Raw genomic sequence first — 17,180 nt, 5'->3', positions numbered from 1 at the left:
AAAAAAAAAACCATTAATAATTAATAAGAGTAGGCTACAGATTCACGGGAAATGACAAAACAGATTGAGAGGGGGCACTTTCTTGAATGACAAATCAACCCCACCTCGTATGTCGGTTAATTAGTTGATGCCAAGTCACTTTTAACATTACTTCTCCTTCTCTCTTTACACAATACATATATCAAACTGCTGCTGCAAGAGAATTGAAGAAAACAGAGAAATGGAGGCCTTTTACTTTCTTGTTTTTGGTTTTCTGGCGGCAGTTGTTGCTGCCTTGGAGCTTAGCAAAAGCATCAAAGACCGAATCAATACCCCCTCTTCTTTCAATGTTTTCAAGAACAACTACCTCCTTGTTTACTCTCTCATGATGTGTAATCTCTCTCAATTCTCAATTTCTTTTTCATATTTTATGACGTGCCTTCAATGCTGTGTCTTTCTGTTGATGATCTAGGGCATATATTGAAAACTAAACCAATGTGTATTCAAATTTTTAATTTTTTTTATCATCATATGTTAAGCTTCTGGTTAGCTTTCGACATTGGGAAAATGAATATAGCGAGGCTGTCAGAATTTTTTGTTTAAATGGGGGGAAGTTTCCGTTGATGTTATTAATTATTGGTCTTCTCCCATAGCTAATTAAATTGGTTGGGCTATAGCCGGAGATTGGCTGCAGGGTCCCTATGTTTACTACCTTTACAGCCAGTACGGATATAGTAAAGGAGATATTGGGCAGCTCTTTATTGCTGGTTTTGCATCCTCTATGTTTTTTGGAACAATTGTTGGGTCCTTGGCTGACAAACGGTACAACCTTTTCTGATCATATTTGGATTGCTATATTATTGTACCGCGTTAGGGATGGGTTGGAATTAATAAATTACAAGTAAATTGTATGCCAAATTTAGGGGCCGCAGGAGAGCATGTGTAACTTACTGTATGACTTATATCCTAAGCTGCATCACCAAACATTCTCCTCAGTACAAAGTTTTGATGTTGGGACGTATATTGGGAGGCATTGCCACTTCTCTACTCTTCTCAGCCTTTGAGTCTTGGCTTGTTGCAGAGCACAATAAGGTCTGTCGTTGCTTGACTAATGAATTTCTATTCTGTTCTTAAATAATCTAATCTTTTAGATTTCTTGAAAGGCATTCTGTGCTGTATATGTGTTTGTGTTTTGAGTTAAATCCTGCTCCAGTGGATTCTTTGCAAAGTTAGAAGTGTGTACTATTTTACATTCATCACATCATGAAGCATATTACCGAATGGCTTATAGAGCTGTCATCAACTGTCTATTACTATAAGTTGTACATTAAAAAGGTTATGTATCACATTTCCGGTTAGAATTAGTTGGTGGCGCTGGCAGGGGTTGAAAAACACAGATCAAGATAAAGGTGTTTTAATGTAAGACTGTTCTCTCCACTGAAATTCCATGGATCAAAAACTTCTTGTGGTTGCTGGGTTGTCTATCCAAGAACTCTTTGAGGTCCACCAGAGTTATGCAGTAGGTTTTTGCATTCAGGTTTCCTTGTAGAAGTATTTTGTTTCATTCTTGTTGCCCTTTTTTTAATTTTCAGAGGGGTTTTGATCAACAATGGCTTTCAATAACGTTCTCCAAGGCTGTATTTCTTGGAAATGGTTTAGTAGCTATTATCTCTGGGTTGTTTGCTAATTTACTGGTTGATACTCTGGGCTTAAGCCCAGTTGCTCCTTTTGACGCGGCTGCATGCTTTCTTGCCATTGGCATGGCAATTATATTGTCATCGTGGACTGAGAACTTTGGAGACTCTTCAGATAACAAGAATTTGCTTGCCCAGTTCAGGAGTGCTGCTGTTGCCATTGCTTCTGGTGAATCTCTAATCTCATCCTTTTAAGTTCTGTCTTCTACAGAAAATTAAATCAGTTGAATATTCATACACCTACTATCACAAACTATTGGTATGCTTAGCTTTGTAGCCCTTTTATTTGCAGGCTGCCAAATCTAATTTTCCATTTAAGTGTAGTATATTTATAAAAGTTTTATAGATGAGATAGATACCAAGAGGATATGGAGACCCTCATCATGTCATCAACACCCCCCAACCTTTTTCTCTTTCATTCTCTACTTACTTTTCTTTAAAACATTTTGGAAAGTTCTGTTAATATAACATTCCATGTGGGATCAGATGAGAAGGTTGCATTGTTGGGCGCTATACAATCTCTATTTGAAGGTTCAATGTACACTTTTGTGTTCCTTTGGACTCCTGCCCTGAGCCCAAATGATGAGGAAATACCACATGGGTTCATATTCGCAACTTTCATGCTGGCTTCAATGTTGGGAAGCTCATTTGCCGCTCGACTTTTGGCCCGTTCATCTCCAAGAGTTGAGAGCTATATGCAGATTGTTTTTGTAGTCTCTGCGGCTTCTCTCCTGCTTCCCATTTTAACAAATGTATGTTGGGGTGTTATTTCCTCTATTTTTATTTGTCTTCTTTTTTAACTCTGCAAATTTTAAATTGAACTGTTGTGGAAATACTGATGGTTCTTATTCAACAGTTCTTGGATATACCTTCTGGCACAAAAGGTGGTGGCATTTCATTTTCTGGCTGCATTCAGCTCCTTGGCTTCTGCACATTTGAAGCTTGTGTGGGGATATTTTGGCCATCTATCATGAAGATGAGGTCCCAATATATTCCCGAGGAGGCTAGGAGCACCATCATGAATTTCTTTCGCATTCCTCTCAACATGTTTGTCTGCATTGTGTTGTACAATGTGAGTTGATAAATGTTATTAATGTTTTACTCTATTTTTCTCCTTTCTTTTGATACCGAATTTTGGATGTTACTATTATTGGAAAATGAGATCAGAGTTCTATGACATAGTTGCATGAACTTTCACAAGATATTTGGAGGTTTAAACCCTCACCCCACCCCGAAAGGGAGCAAAGCAGTTATTCTTTCCTGTGCTATTACAAATGGCTGAATCTTTTTTGAAGGTTGATGCATTTCCCATCACCATCATGTTTGGCATGTGCTCGATTTTCCTCGTCATGGCATCTGTACTGCAGAGGCGGCTAATGGTGATTGCAGAAGGTCAAAAGTCGAGTAAGTTTCTGTTTGCCTTGGAATCCCGCTATTTCCTCAATTTCATAGTTAAGCAGGGCTGAATGGCCATGGTACACTTATAAACACTTGAAGTTCGAGACTATTTCTTATGTCATAAAACTTAATTTATTAGCCTAAACTTCCTGACAGCCTTTCCCGTTTCCGGAATATTTTTGGTATTTTGCCTCTCATTTTTCTCTGTGAGAAACCTTCATCATGGATACATTTTTTTTGTTACAGGATCAGAAGATTGGACAGCAATGAAGAGAGATACAGAGACAGAACCTCTGAATATTTGATTCAGTTTGAGGAATAAAACTTCTGAATTAAGTTTGCAACCTGCCATCTTCTTGTTTTTGTTCCAAACTGCAATGTAATTATTGAAGAGAGGAAGAATTATGGGTTTCAGTCCTTATTGATATTACAGTACTATGGACATTCAAGCCGTGAGTACAAAGTCTGGAATTATTCCAAGGTGAAAGAATGACTAGACTTGGCGCTTTTAGATAGCTATTTTTTCTCACTTTTCTTTCTTTTCCAAGTATTGTAGACTTACGCTGCACAACGTCTCAATATATCTCCTCAAATGTTGATACAGAAATGTGTTACATTGCTCTGTGCACAGATTAAAGTACCTTTGAATTCATCTCAGAATTGATATAATCAAAATGAACTTTTCTCCGATATGTATGTTTCTTAATTTTTCTGATTGCTCTTTCTTGAATCAGCTGTTCCGCTGTCATATTCATAAAGTTTGAATGCGCAGTTTATGGATGGGATTTATAAGTCCATCTCCCTTTCTTTAAAGTTTAATCCATCAATTCTTGTTGAATACAGAATTTGATGGCTTGAACTACCACGGGGTGGCCCAACGGTCAACTAGGTCTCTTGGATGTATTACTTAAGAAGCCCTGAGTTCGATCCACATAGAGTGATAATAGGGATTACCATTGAGGGGATTTACCTGGCTATCAATTGCAAGGTTCTGAGAGATTAGTTAAAGTGTACGCAAACTGGTTCGGACAACCCCTAGTCACAAAAAATAAATAAATAAAGAAATTGATGGCCTCATGGTATAATGAGGCAAGGAGACGGCTGCATTTCCATTTTGCTGTAAATGGAGTTCAAAAGTGTCTATTGGAGATGGTAATCCCAGAGGAGTTACCATGTGAGAGCAGACAAGTCTCACTGTCCTCTCCACATGACATGATGAATTGATAATTGAATTCAATGAAATTTATATTTGACAAAACAGAACATACCATTTGCTAACTCCATCCAACTGGCCCATGTGCCATTATTAGCCATATAATTTATCTTTTTTCTTTTCTCAATCTTAGCCCTTTAAAATAATGATTTTCCCTCTCTATCCATGTCTTTGATAACTGGGTCAGACTTGGTTAAACACAACTTGCTTATTTTACTCTGAGAGGGCATTCAGGTAAATGAGCACTCAACTTGTCCCTGTTTCTGCAATCTGTCTATACAATTAAAATCCAATAAGATTTGGCCTTCAAGTGTCCTGACTCGCTCCTAAATTTGAGAAAGGAAAGAGTTAGTTTGAGAGCAAAAGGAAGATGGCCAATCTTAGAAGCTGTAGATTTCACTTATTGTTTGCTTTTCAGTTTCTTTTGTTTGTACAAACCAAAGTGTTATGTTATCAGTACAAGGTTGGTGATTTACATGCTTGGGGAGTTCCCACTTCTGCAAATCCATTGGTCTACGCCAAGTGGTCCAAGTACAACAACCTCAGGATTGGAGATTCTCTCTGTAAGTTCTTCGAGATCTTGCATTCTTTATCTTGATTGCCATGAAAAAGTTATTGATAAGCTTTCGTCTGATAACCTTTATGCTTATTCTGATTAATATTGCAGTGTTTTTGTACCCACCAAGTCAAGATTCAGTGATTCAAGTCACTGAATCATCCTATAATTCATGTAACATTACTGATCCAATCCTGCACATGAACAATGGCAACTCTTTGTTTAATGTAACTACAAATGGGGATTTTTACTTCACTAGTGGAGAGCCGGGGTATTGTGCAAAGAAGCAGAAACTACATATAACTGTTGGGAATGTGTCTGCTTACTCTCCTTCTTCCGATCCCGGTGCATTGCCTGACTCTGCACCATCTTACCCTACTGTGTTTGGTCCAATTCCACAGCCACCTTCTACTTCTTCTTCACCATTGCAGCTAAGTTTTTCAGTCTTCTTAACAGCTGTTATTGCATCAACAGCATCTGCAATATTCAGTGGCATCATGTGAAGCGCATAACTATTCAGATTTCAGCTACTTTTCTGCTGTAATTCTTCACATTTTTTGCATATTACAGTTTTCTGTATAATTGGTTCTATGAATTTTGGCGTGTTGGTTCATCTGATAATTTTTTATATTGTAATTCTTTTCTACTATTTAAGAAATCAAATTATTATTCTTTTGAATAATAAATGCTATATTTTGAGTTTGAATAGCAAAAGAGAATCTATAAGCTTGTAAAAAGGAAAAGTTGCTCAGTCTTCTAAGAAAAGAAAACACCAATTTCCAGGTTAAAAAAACAACAAAGTTAACCATATATACAATTATACATCCAAGAAAAGCACCGCCTAATATCATGGAGGGAACAAAGGCTTTTTCCAATTCCATTAATTTATAATTGCCAGCTGGTTGTGAACATGGTGCTGACAGCTTCTAATTTGTTATCTCTGTGGGTACAGTAGCCAATGCTGGGGCCTCACAAATTAACAGCAAATAGAATTGTCGCTTCCAGTTCAGTGCAAAGTTGTTTCTAATGGATTGCTGCTGGTTATTGGTAATACCCTAGGCCCTGCTCATCTTGGGACTGCCCAGAATAACAAAAATGACCGATTGCTAAAAGAAATTTGAACTTTACATGCTCTGCCATATGGGTTTACAAAAATAGCCTTGACTAATGGGGAACCTCAGATGTATAACACATATTTCTACTCTAGTGCGCAAAATTCTAAAAAACAAGAAAAGGAAAACACAGGAACAACTGAAAAATTGGCTCTCAACTACTGTGAGCTGGTGAAGAATAAAGTTCCTGGTAATCTCGGCATTTAATTTAGTTTAGTTGACCATATCAGCATCTACAGCCATTGGCCTCTCTTCAGAGGCATAAGGAACCTCAGGAGCTTCGGAGTCTGCAAACTGCATGACAGAGGACCTTGATTCATTTACAGAAAAAGGGCTCCTAGTTTGAGTAGCATTGGAGTCTATTTCCATTGGAGAAGCCCTAGGAGGAGAGACAGGCTGCACCGCCACATCCGGGTATGCAGCTTTGAACCTTGCTCGCAGGCCTTCATCAACCAATCTTACTCCTTCTAACTGATTGCCAAGTGACATCCACCTGATGACAAAGAAGAGACCAGGTTTAAATAAGAAGCTGAAAAAGGATTCACCTGCAAAAACTTTCTTTCATGACATAATAGGAAATTTTCAATGCCTGAATTTTCATAGACAAGGGTCATAAGTGAATGCAGAAAGGAATTGCAACACAACTTTTTTTTTTTTTTTTTTTTTTGGTTGGTTTCAAAAGAGGTAACTCTTATTGTCCTAATGAAAAACTCAAATTCAAAGAACTACACCATCAGATTGCTTCAGCTTTGGGAGTCTCCAAAACTATTATTTAAAATGAAGATGGTCCACGGTCGTAAGCCCTTAAAAAATGTCCAGTTGGCACCCTCATCATATCAAATTTAATTTGGACAAGATCAGTTTCAGTAATGCGTCGAGAAACGTAAAATCATCTAAAAATAAGAAAAACTATGAGTCAAGAAAGCATACCCTGCTTGAGTATTGTGCATTCGAGCAAACAATTCCAGCTTTCTTGTCCTTGGACTTATTCTCTCCAGCAAAGGGTACATCTGCCAGAATAAATTTGTATGACCTCGATCATATACAAGATATGGAAGAATTAAATTATTTTGAATCAATTTGCATAAGTAATGACAAGACATATTGAACTGAAACAACCCTGCAGAAAACAATACTTGTGACATTCAAATCACAAAAAGAAAAATATTTAGCCACTAGCATGTGTCAAGCCAGCATTAGAATGAAAAGTCTTATCTAAAGAGACAAACTAGTATTGTTCAAGTGAAATGGGTTGATCATCAAAGATTATAGAATGTTAAACAAACCTCATCCGGCTTGCGGCTTGTTTCTCGAACTTCAGCAACAATGACATCAGTATCAATATTCCTATTTACTTCTGGATTCCCTTTTATTCCAACGAGGCAGTGCTCCTTACTGTGATTGAGCCAATGGCCCGTTCGCCCAGTCCTAATTATTCGCTGAAGTTGATTAGTCTTTACCCATATTATTTCCTCGACACGCTTGTATCCCCAAAGTTCTAAACTGCAAGGTGAAAATCACTCAAATAAGCTTGTTCATAGCTTCTAGTGCAGAGCAGATAAACTGTGTACCAAGGTACTAAAAGATAGTTATATACTTACCATTCCCGTCCAAGCTCCATTGCACGTCCAGTAACCCAAAGGAAAATCAGACCATCAGTCTGCAATGCAGGAACATTAAGGTTGCGCATCTCATCATCAGCCATTGTCCCATAAGGCAATTCCATATGAATATCCCATGGAGGATCTGCCATTATGACTCCAAATTGTCCTAAAATGTCCATTCTAAAAGTACGAATATCACAGTTAATCCATTGTGGTTCACCAAGTTCTACTTCAGAACAATACTCAGGACGCTGAGGCTTTAATGGTTTGGAGAGAGGAAGAGTTCCAGCACCCATCACAGTGGGTGGTAAATCTCTCTCAGGGTCAAGCTCATAGTGGACATACTTGCATGTCTATATAGAAGGAAACACTAGTTTATCACTCTCACAAAAAAAAAAAAAAAAAAAAAGAGAGAAACCAAATTAAAGTGGTTGAATTGAATTAAAACATTGTTACCTTCATGTGACGGCAAGTGTCAAGAAAAGAACAGTCGCCTAAATTAATGTCAGTATGTGGAGCAATTATTCGCCGAAAATGAACCTGCATAGAATTAAGTATTCAATATAAACAACACAAGGTTACCACATACAAATATAACACAGATATTTATGATAAAATCTAGAGACTTCAACAAATATCACAAATAAAGAGATCTGTTCAATAAATATAAAATGACTTCAGATATAAATAAGCCCAAATGGCCACTCAGTTGCGATTTAGTTTCTTATTTATAACTCAATTTGACTCAGTTTAACTAAGTCTCAATCCCAAACCAGTTGATGTCAACTACATGAATGTTCTTCCTCATTCCACATTATCCAGGATACTTACGTACAATTATTCTAGAAATGTTATCATCTGAATTCTTTCCCCAAGTACATCTACATCAACCACAAGACTACCTACTAGATGTACTCACTATTACATCCTCCATTCCTTTTTCTTCATTAAAGATAACTAACTAGTACTTACGGACTTACAGGCATTATCACTCGGCAAAATTTCAACCATACTATTCTAAATTGACATACAGGAAAAAAACAACAAAAAATGTTACACTAGTTACCAACCTTCTCACAAGCTGCAAATGAACCAGTTTTGACTCGGCAATCCTCTTTGGTTAGAGATGAGCAATACTCCTTTACTTGAGAACCACCTTTGCTCTTGAACTGTTAAAAACCATAATAAAACACACACACAAAACAAAAACAAGAAAAAAAAAAAATCAGCTACAGAATTCCCAATGCATACAACAAGAATGAAATACAAAAACCGGCAACAACCTTCGCAGCCACAGCAGTTTCTTTAGCAGTTGGTCGTTGAATAAGGTCCAATAATTCCTCACCGGTTTTCGATCTTTGGGACTCCTTATACGTCTTCTTATTCAACATTTCTTGAATATCATTCCAATCATCTTCTTCCGTTCTCGACTTTTGTCCTCTACCACCTCTCTGCATACCCATCACTCCTCTTCCCCTGGGCCCCATCATCCCTCCTCCACCATAAATTGACGCCATTCCCGCCATATGCGGGTCCCACATCTCCTGTCTCTGAATCCCATACAAATCCCCTCCTTGACTTTGAATTTGATTTTGATTCCCAGTACTATTATTGTTTCCATTAAAAAAGTCTTGATTTTGTTGCACGCTCTCTGGCAATTCTTTCAACAACCGAATTCGATCGATACTCAATACCATAACCCTAGATTTTCCACTAATTGAAAGCTCCTCAAGCTCCACACCACCATTCTCTTCAGCGATACTCCTTAACGCTGTCTCCACTGCTAAAATCGCACCGGCCTCACCTCCCAGCTCTCTCAACGCTTTCTTCTCGGCCAACGCCACGTTGGAGTCACTCTCCAGCTTCCTCAACAGCATCGACGAATCAATAGGTTTGAAGGGCACGCGCTGTAACAAACCCACAGCAACCATCGCCCTAACCACCACCAACGGATTCCCACTCTCGTCAATAACAAAATTTCCCCCACGTGTTTCTTGACCTCGCTCGGGAGAACGTAAGAGATCGTCGGAGGTGGTGGGTTTGGCATTGTTGTGATTAAGAGAAGTAGCGTTGGTGGACTTCGGGGGCAATTGGGGGATTTCCGGGAGGGGAGGAGTGGGGTTAAAGCTACGGTGATTGAAGTTAGAAATGAGGTTGAGAGAGAGATCGAGAGAGGAGACGATATTTGGGACTATGTTTCGGAGAGAGGAAAGCAGGTCTAAGTGGGTGTTGTGTTGAGACTCGATTCGAGACTCAAGTTGAGAACGCAGCGTTTTGATGCTGGCTACACTGTTGTCGTCCTTTGCGCTCGCAGTTTCGCTCTCCATTGTTGGCTTTGAGCGTGAAGTTGAGTCTGGTCTCGCCTCTGCTTATGCCTCTGGGTTTAAGCCAAAAGCTACATATTCCCACCCAAGGTTTAGCGAAATACCAGTGCCCACCCCTGATTTCATTTATTGCAATTCGCACCCTTAAATTTACAGTGTTTCCTTAATTTTAACTTTTCACTGTATCAAAGCTCACGTTAACACGCTAACGTGCGCCGATGATCCTTTGGGTTGAAAGTAGCTCATGTTAGCAGGAAGCGCCTCACATTAGCATTGCCCAAGCTACCGAATTTTGGATTTTTCATACCGATCTTGAACTCTAAAATAACTTCCGAGAACACAATTGGACTCCCCACGACCTCGTCTACAAAACCCATAGTCCCATACCCCCACTTGCCATCATCACTAACTTTTCCGACCACTCCCACACTTGCCACCTTGCGATTTTGGGTATATTCTCAGTATTTTATGTTTGATTGGAGAGCAATCGACGTCATCGGACTACATCGACTTCTTCTATTATAGTTTGTGTGGGTATGTCTTTTGGCCGTTTTTGAATTTCCTTTTGTCGGAAATCGAAGCCTGAAATAGCGTCGGCCACCTGCTCGATAAAAGGCCCAAATCAGTTTTCCAGATTCCCACCCTTAATTGAACAATCATTGATGGTATTTAATTAAGGGTGAGAATCTGGAATAAATAAAACCAGAGATGGGAACTTTCCATTTCGCTAAACCTTGTGTGGAAACATGTTGTTTACTCTATTTTTTATATAAAATAAACCAAAACATGAAAGATGTTACACTTCTAAAGCCTTTTAACTTGACCCATACGGTCAAATTGAATATCCCAACCCATCCAGACCCTATCACCTTACAACTCAAAACCATTAAGTCTAACTATCAGAAAGAGAAATACAGAAAACATACATAGACTTATACAATCAACCTTAGAAGAGAATTTAAGAGTAAAAGTGATATGAAATCTTGCAATCTAATTCATATGTCTCCTTATTTCAACTAATTTTAACTCAACCTATGCTAAACTTCACTTGCAACACTTTAACACAATTCGGCTAATACTCTACAAGCACACACAACCATAATAACACCTTAGAACAACACCTTATATCAAGCCTTAATCAACACAAACTTGGAACACAACAAAATAAACCAACCCGAAAAGTGAGATGAATGGTAACCAAGTGAGATTAACTTACAAGATAATTGACCAATGGATCAATCAAGCCTAAAGGAACTCCACTAGCTTGAAGAATCAATCCACCACCAAGTTTGGCCGAACTTGGGTAAAGGAACTCAAGAGAAAACAATTCTCCAAGGCAAAATACTATTCATGCAATATTCAATGTCTAACTTCATATTATGATAAAGTGGCCTTTAAATAGGCTTTACAAAACAAGGGAATTACCCTAGCAAATATTACATGAATATTACAACAAAATATTACAGGGGGAACGACTTACACATACCCAAAGTTTGTTGTATAGACAAAGTGGTACCCAAAAGGTTTGGAAATGACAAACACCCACTTTCCGTCATGTTTTGTTAGGAATTTCCATCTGCTAAAAGACAAAAATGGTGAAAAGACTAGAATACCCACCGATCTCCATTCCCAAAGTGCGCCAGCAAGGGCCAGTGCCACTGTTTATCACCGAACTTCACAGAAAAATGCTAAATCCAGTCAAAAAATCGATCGATGACACAAGAGGGCTGTGCTAACGGGCTTGGGGTGAGAATGGATACGGAGAAAAAGATTTAAAATTTAAAAATTTTGTGACTGTAGATGAAATTACTATACTGTCTTTTAGCAGACAAAAATCCCTAATAGAATATGACAGAAAGTATTTTTTTGTCATTTCCAAACCTTTTGGGTATCAATTTGTCTTTGTGCCAAACTTTGGGTAGGTGGAAGTCATTCGGCCAATATTACACAAAAATATTAAGGGATAATTCCCCACCATACAATATCAAAAGTGTAAGTCATACCCATTTAATGCTATGGACAACCTTTCCTAAATTAAGGATTTATGTCCCTAATCAAAATTTTCTTGATTTTCCTTCAACATTTGAACCAAATAGCATCCACAACTTGGGCTTGGGCCAATGAAGTTTCTTCCCACTTGATCTCCAAGGCTTGGGCTACAAAAAAGGGCTTGCGCCATGTCTTGGAACCTTAACACCTTTTGGACAAGTTTATGAGCTTCCTTGAGTGCTTGAGCCGAATGTTGTCCATCTTGAGGTCCTTGAATCTTCAATGAACTCTCTTGCATGCTTAAAGAACATGATGGGCTTGGATTCTCATAAAAAAGGAGCTAGAAGTAACCTGTGTTTTGAAGACAACTAGGAGGAAGACAAAAAAGGTGAAGTGTATCCTATAAAACACCTTAACAACAGTAACAATATGGATGGCATAAACACTAGCTTGGCAAAGATGGTGATAATAACATGATCTTTAACATTGAAAGGTCGGGGATTCAACAAAAAATAGAAAACAGAGAGTGTGAGAAGCAGAGCCTTTTAAGAAGAAAAAGAATCATATGGAACCTGAATTAAAGATTTGAGAGGAAGGTAGGACTTACTTAGAAGGCAGGGGTCCTCCTATCATAAACATACTATTCCATTGTTTCTTTCTCTTTCTGTAAACATTACATAAGAACTTGAAATAGATAGGATGGGATCTGTTGCAGAAGCTGACGCAGACAGCACTGGAATTGAACCATTTCCTAATGTATCTATCTTGTTTGAATAGATAGAACAAGTTTAATTGAGATTACATGTTACTTTTATCTTCTCTTGTATCTTTGAAAGATTCCATTCAAAATAGTTTAACTAAAGCCAACAATTCGTTGAAATATTGTTTGATTGAATGCTAGTCGTGACAGAATTAATGGTGCAAAAAGAAATTATTGGGCAGAGCAGACTGAAATTAATTAGTTTTGTCTTTCTACATGACCATCTATATGATACTTGATAGACCTCCCATCAAGAAGGTTTACCAACACAAAGGGCACAAGGGTAAAAGGCCACTAACTGAATTGAAGAGGCATGCATTCGTGGAGGAAGGCTTGAGGCATGTGACGTGTGAACCAATTAGTTAGAAGGGAATAATTCTTTTAGCTGATTCATGTATAAAAGGGAGAGCCATTTGTTGAAAAGATAGGATATTATCAATTGTGAATCAGGGAGGTCCCCAACTCCTCGAACTGTTAGGAATTATCTATTGCTTATTTTCATTTCATTGTAGCTGAGCACTACTCTGTAAATTGCCTTTTATTTCTTAATCACAATCAATTAGAACCAATCCAGTTTTGCCTTGGAAATAATCCTTGAGTTGTCTGTGCATTTTTTGGTTTATTGGTTGTGTGGTTGAGTGATTGTCCTAGGGTTCTATCAACTGGTATCAGAGCCTTGTGTGGGTAATGCCTAAATCGAGAATGGAGCAGAAGGTTGAGGGATTAGAAAAAGAAATGGGTAATATGGATAAGGAGCTAGGAGGGATGAAGGAAGAGTTAGGTAGCATCAAAGGATATCTCCTTGAGCTGAGGGAATGGATGAGGTTGAAAGAGGAGAATGAGGCCCATACTAGTCACGACCGGGGCAAATCAAATCTGGGGGAAAGCTCAAATAGCGATGACAATGGCGGAGTGGATCGAAGTAAAGAAACCGAGAACTCTAAGGAGGAAATGAAGGGAAAAAAAATTAGAGTTACCAGTATTTAATAGGGAAGATCCCTATGGATGGACCTTCAGAGCAGATCGCTATTTCTCAGTCAATCATTATGCAGAGGGAGAAAAAGTAAAAGCTGTTGCGGTTTGTATGGAGAGGCATGGACTGAATTGGTATCAGTGGATGGAATCAAGGGCACCAATCAACTCATGGGAAGCCTTTAAAGCTGCTATGGTTGCTAGATTTCGTCCATCTTTCAAATGTTCGGCATATGAGGCATTAGTAGCATTAAAGCAAACTGGAATAGTAACAGAGTTTAGAGAAAATTTTGAAGAACATTTTGCTCCCTTTTGCGAGGTAGGAGAAGAATTGTTGATGAGTATTTTTCTCAATGGACTCAAAGAAGAGATCCGGACTGAATTGCGTTTGGCCTAACCAACCACACTCTTTTTACTCATTGAGCAAGCCCATAGAGTAGAGGAAAAGAACTGGGTCTTGGAGAAAAATAAGCCTAAACCATTTAGAACCCAAACTAATAAAATGGAGCATTACAATCAGGTTAGTCCCAACCCGGAAACTTGGCGCACAAACGCGTGGAATCCCAACACCTTTTCACGCAATTCAAATTTCATTCCAAACAAAACAGGTGAACGACGCGAGAGATCCACCGATACACCCATGCCAGGATTTTGCGGCAAATGATTTCGGCGCATGACTGACGCCGAGATTCAGAGCAAGAAAGAGCATGGACTGTGTTTTAGATGCAACAAAAAATACAGCCCACGCATCGGTGTAAGGCAAGGTCACTACAGATTTTGTTAGTCACCGATGATGACTCGTCGGAAAAGAGGAACCCAACTCTGAAGCTGACGATGACGTCAACATGGCAGGTAACCCTTTGGCTTTGTCGATGAACTCTATTATGGGATGACGATGGACAAAACTCTGAAGATCAGGGGGTCGATTGGAGATGAGACAGTGATTGTGTTGGTGGATAGTGGGGCATCCCACAATATCATCTCAAAGGATATGGTGCGGAAGCTAGGCTTGGTCCTTGAGAAGGGAAAACAATTTGGAGTGATGGTAAGGAATGGTTTTACAGTCAGAGGAGAAGGGATTTGCAGAAATTTGAGTATAAGGATTCAAGAGGTTGAGTTGACACTGGATTTTTTCCCCTTTGATTTAGGTGGAGCTGATGTGGTGTTGGGAATATCCTGGTTGAGCACGTTGGGAGATGTGTGCTCTAACTGGAAAAAACTTAACCATGGCGTTCGATAGTAACGGGAAGAGAATTGTGTTGCAAGGTGATCCTTCTTTAGTTAAGACTATAGTCTCTCTCGGAGCAAATAGAACCTATGGAGCCTAGAGTTACTGCCTTACTTAAAAAGTTCCACCATTTGTTTGAACAACACCCTTGTTTACCATCTAGAAGACCAACTGACCATGACATAACCCTCCAACATCCATCCAAACCCCCTAACCTACGTCCTTACAAATACTCCTACGCCCAAAAGAATGAGATAGAAAGGTTGATGGGTGAGATGATGGTGTCCGAAATAATCCAATCGAGTACTAGTCCTTTTGCAAGTCCAATGCTGTTGGTTAAGAAGAAAGACGACAGCTGACGTTTTTGTGTTGATTACCGCGCCCTTAATTACATAACCATACCCGACAAATTTCCCATACCTTCAATTGATGAGCTACTAGATGAGTTGGCTGGGGCTGTAGTATTTTCTAAACTGGATTTGAAATCAGGATATCACCATATCAGAGTAAGACCCGAAGACGTGCCAAAAACAGCATTCCGGACTCATGAGGGGCACTACGAGTTCTTGGTCATGCCGTTTGGGTTGATTAATGCCCTCTCCACTTTCCAGGCCCTGATGAATACCATTTTCAGACCAGTTTTGAGGAAATTTGTACTGGTATTTTTTGACGACATCCTAATCTACAGCTTCGACCTAGAAGCTCACCTCAATCACTTGAGATATGCCTTCCAAATCCTGACTGAACATGAGCTTGTCGTCAACCACAAAAAATGTCTATTTGGGCAGTTAAGGTTGGACTACTTAGGACATTTGATCTCTGCGAATGATGTTGAGGCAAATCTTGCCAAAATTGAGTCAATGTTATCTTGGCCTGTTCCACAAACTATCAAAGGTCTGCAGGGTTTCTTGGAATTAACAGGGTATTGCCGCAGATTCGTTAAGGATACCTAAATTACAGCAAAATTCTCATCTCCCCACCTTGAGGACAAGGTAGTTCTTCAAGGGGAGGGTATTGATAAGACCCCAACTCAAATTTACAATAGGAATAATAAGGGCAAATGGCATGGTGTGCAAGTGGGAGTTGGTTATCCGCATGGCAATTACAATGGAATTGGTGTGACTTTTGTGAGTATAAATTGAGGGATAGGAATTGTAAAGGGTAAAGAATATTTTTGGTGGGATATTGGAAGGGAGGCCCCTAGCTCCTCGAATTGCTAGGTTATCTTTACATTTAGTACTGTTTTCTTAATTGTTCTTCATTATTGTTGTTATCCATTTCTGTATCAATCAATATAGAGGTATATTCATATTAGTGTTTTCTCAATTGTCTCTGAAATGGTTTTGTTCATCAATGGTTGCTAAACCATCACCCAACTTCAAGGATTCACCCGATATGAACAAATCATCAAAACATACATGGTATCCCCGCCTTAAGCACATTATGACACCGATATTTCCCCCCTCTAAGTACATCGATTTCTGTCATTCGCGAGAAAAGGGTTGTTCGCCGTGGATAGAAGTTGTGATCGTCTGGTGGATTTGGTGTGGTATTCAGGCTTTGATAATAGGGCAGTAGGGTGTTGGTTGTGTGAGTGGGCATGTGTGCTAGTGGGAGTTGGTTGAGAAATATTCACGTGATGGGGAATCAAGTTGTTAGTGGGAGGAATATTTTAGTTAAGGGATTAGTATATAAAGGGATGGGAGTTTAGGGAAGGATAGGCATATTTTCAAAGGGTCATTAAGGGAGGTCCCCAGCTCCTTGAACTGCTGGGAATTATCTGTTCTTTGGCTTGTTGCTGTTTCTATTTTGTTCCGTTAAAATCTCATTTATATTCAATCAGTACAATACAATTTTAATTCTAGAAAGGAATTGCCATATTTTGCATTTTGGACTGTTTTGTGGCTGGGTTTATTTTAAATTGACAGAGGTTCTCATCAATGGTATCAGAGCCAAGGTTAGGGAATGGTAAACACGAAAATGGAGAAAGAGGTTAGATTGATGAAGGAAGATTTGGGAACCATCAAATAGTGCTTAAGGGAAATGCTAGCCTGGATGAGGCGTAAAGATGATGAAGAAGCAAGAAGGGGTAAGGGTAATGGGTCAACAGAAATCTCAGGAAATCAAGGACCAAACCAGGAAGATGTTAACGGAGAAATGATGAACACCGAAAGACCATGACAAGAAATTGTCAGCCAAAAATTGGAGATGCCGCTCTTCATGGGGGAAGATCCTTATAGGTGGCTGTATAAGATTGAGCGTTGTTTCAATGTGTGCAGAATCACCGAGAATGAGAGGTTGGCCATGGTGGCCGTTTGCATGGAGGGTGACATGATCAATTGGTTCTAGTG

The 17,180-nt window shown here is 39.1% G+C and overlaps 3 protein-coding genes across 3 annotated transcripts; 2 read left to right on the top strand and 1 right to left on the bottom strand.

Moving 5' to 3' along the window:
* The first annotated feature begins 30 nt into the window (after window positions 1-30).
* Window positions 31-3,764, top strand: LOC116126421 (molybdate-anion transporter-like). Its single transcript, XM_031412113.1, has 8 exons — window positions 31-371; window positions 657-801; window positions 903-1,071; window positions 1,572-1,842; window positions 2,160-2,425; window positions 2,530-2,745; window positions 2,969-3,077; window positions 3,318-3,764. Exons 1-8 carry the CDS (start codon window positions 221-223, stop codon window positions 3,374-3,376), a joined length of 1,386 nt encoding a protein of 461 aa, XP_031267973.1. The 5' UTR covers window positions 31-220; the 3' UTR covers window positions 3,377-3,764.
* Window positions 3,765-4,350: 586 nt separating this feature from the next.
* LOC116126485 (mavicyanin-like) lies at window positions 4,351-5,453 on the top strand. The gene is made up of 2 exons (XM_031412165.1): window positions 4,351-4,847; window positions 4,952-5,453. The coding sequence occupies exons 1-2, from the start codon at window positions 4,655-4,657 to the stop codon at window positions 5,341-5,343; spliced, it is 585 nt and encodes a 194-aa protein (XP_031268025.1). The 5' UTR covers window positions 4,351-4,654; the 3' UTR covers window positions 5,344-5,453.
* Window positions 5,454-5,533: 80 nt separating this feature from the next.
* LOC116126453 (putative N6-adenosine-methyltransferase MT-A70-like) lies at window positions 5,534-9,883 on the bottom strand. The gene is made up of 7 exons (XM_031412146.1): window positions 8,840-9,883; window positions 8,627-8,725; window positions 8,013-8,096; window positions 7,554-7,909; window positions 7,239-7,455; window positions 6,883-6,962; window positions 5,534-6,445 (listed from the first exon to the last, which is right to left on the bottom strand). Exons 1-7 carry the CDS (start codon window positions 9,881-9,883, stop codon window positions 6,166-6,168), a joined length of 2,160 nt encoding a protein of 719 aa, XP_031268006.1. The 3' UTR covers window positions 5,534-6,165.
* Window positions 9,884-17,180: the final 7,297 nt, after the last annotated feature.

This window comes from Pistacia vera, unplaced genomic scaffold (genome assembly GCF_008641045.1).
Source record: "Pistacia vera cultivar Batoury unplaced genomic scaffold, PisVer_v2 Contig18, whole genome shotgun sequence".
Taxonomy (NCBI): domain Eukaryota; kingdom Viridiplantae; phylum Streptophyta; class Magnoliopsida; order Sapindales; family Anacardiaceae; genus Pistacia; species Pistacia vera.
The sequence above is the reverse complement of the archived record's forward strand: the minus strand, read 5'-3'. Positions and strand labels throughout refer to the sequence as shown.

Coding starts and splice junctions, on each gene's coding strand:
- LOC116126421 (XM_031412113.1), top strand. CDS start 221: ATGGAGGCCTTTTACTTTCTTGTTTTTGGTTTTCTGGCGGCAGTTGTT. Junction 372..656: donor TGTTTACTCTCTCATGATGT/GTAATCTCTCTC, acceptor GTTGGGCTATAG/CCGGAGATTGGCTGCAGGGT. Junction 3,078..3,317: donor TGCAGAAGGTCAAAAGTCGA/GTAAGTTTCTGT, acceptor TTTTTGTTACAG/GATCAGAAGATTGGACAGCA.
- LOC116126453 (XM_031412146.1), bottom strand. CDS start 9,883: ATGGAGAGCGAAACTGCGAGCGCAAAGGACGACAACAGTGTAGCCAGC. Junction 8,097..8,626: donor CATTTGCAGCTTGTGAGAAG/GTTGGTAACTAG, acceptor AATTCTATGCAG/GTTCATTTTCGGCGAATAAT. Junction 6,446..6,882: donor ATGCACAATACTCAAGCAGG/GTATGCTTTCTT, acceptor CTTTGTCATCAG/GTGGATGTCACTTGGCAATC.
- LOC116126485 (XM_031412165.1), top strand. CDS start 4,655: ATGGCCAATCTTAGAAGCTGTAGATTTCACTTATTGTTTGCTTTTCAG. Junction 4,848..4,951: donor CAGGATTGGAGATTCTCTCT/GTAAGTTCTTCG, acceptor TTAATATTGCAG/TGTTTTTGTACCCACCAAGT.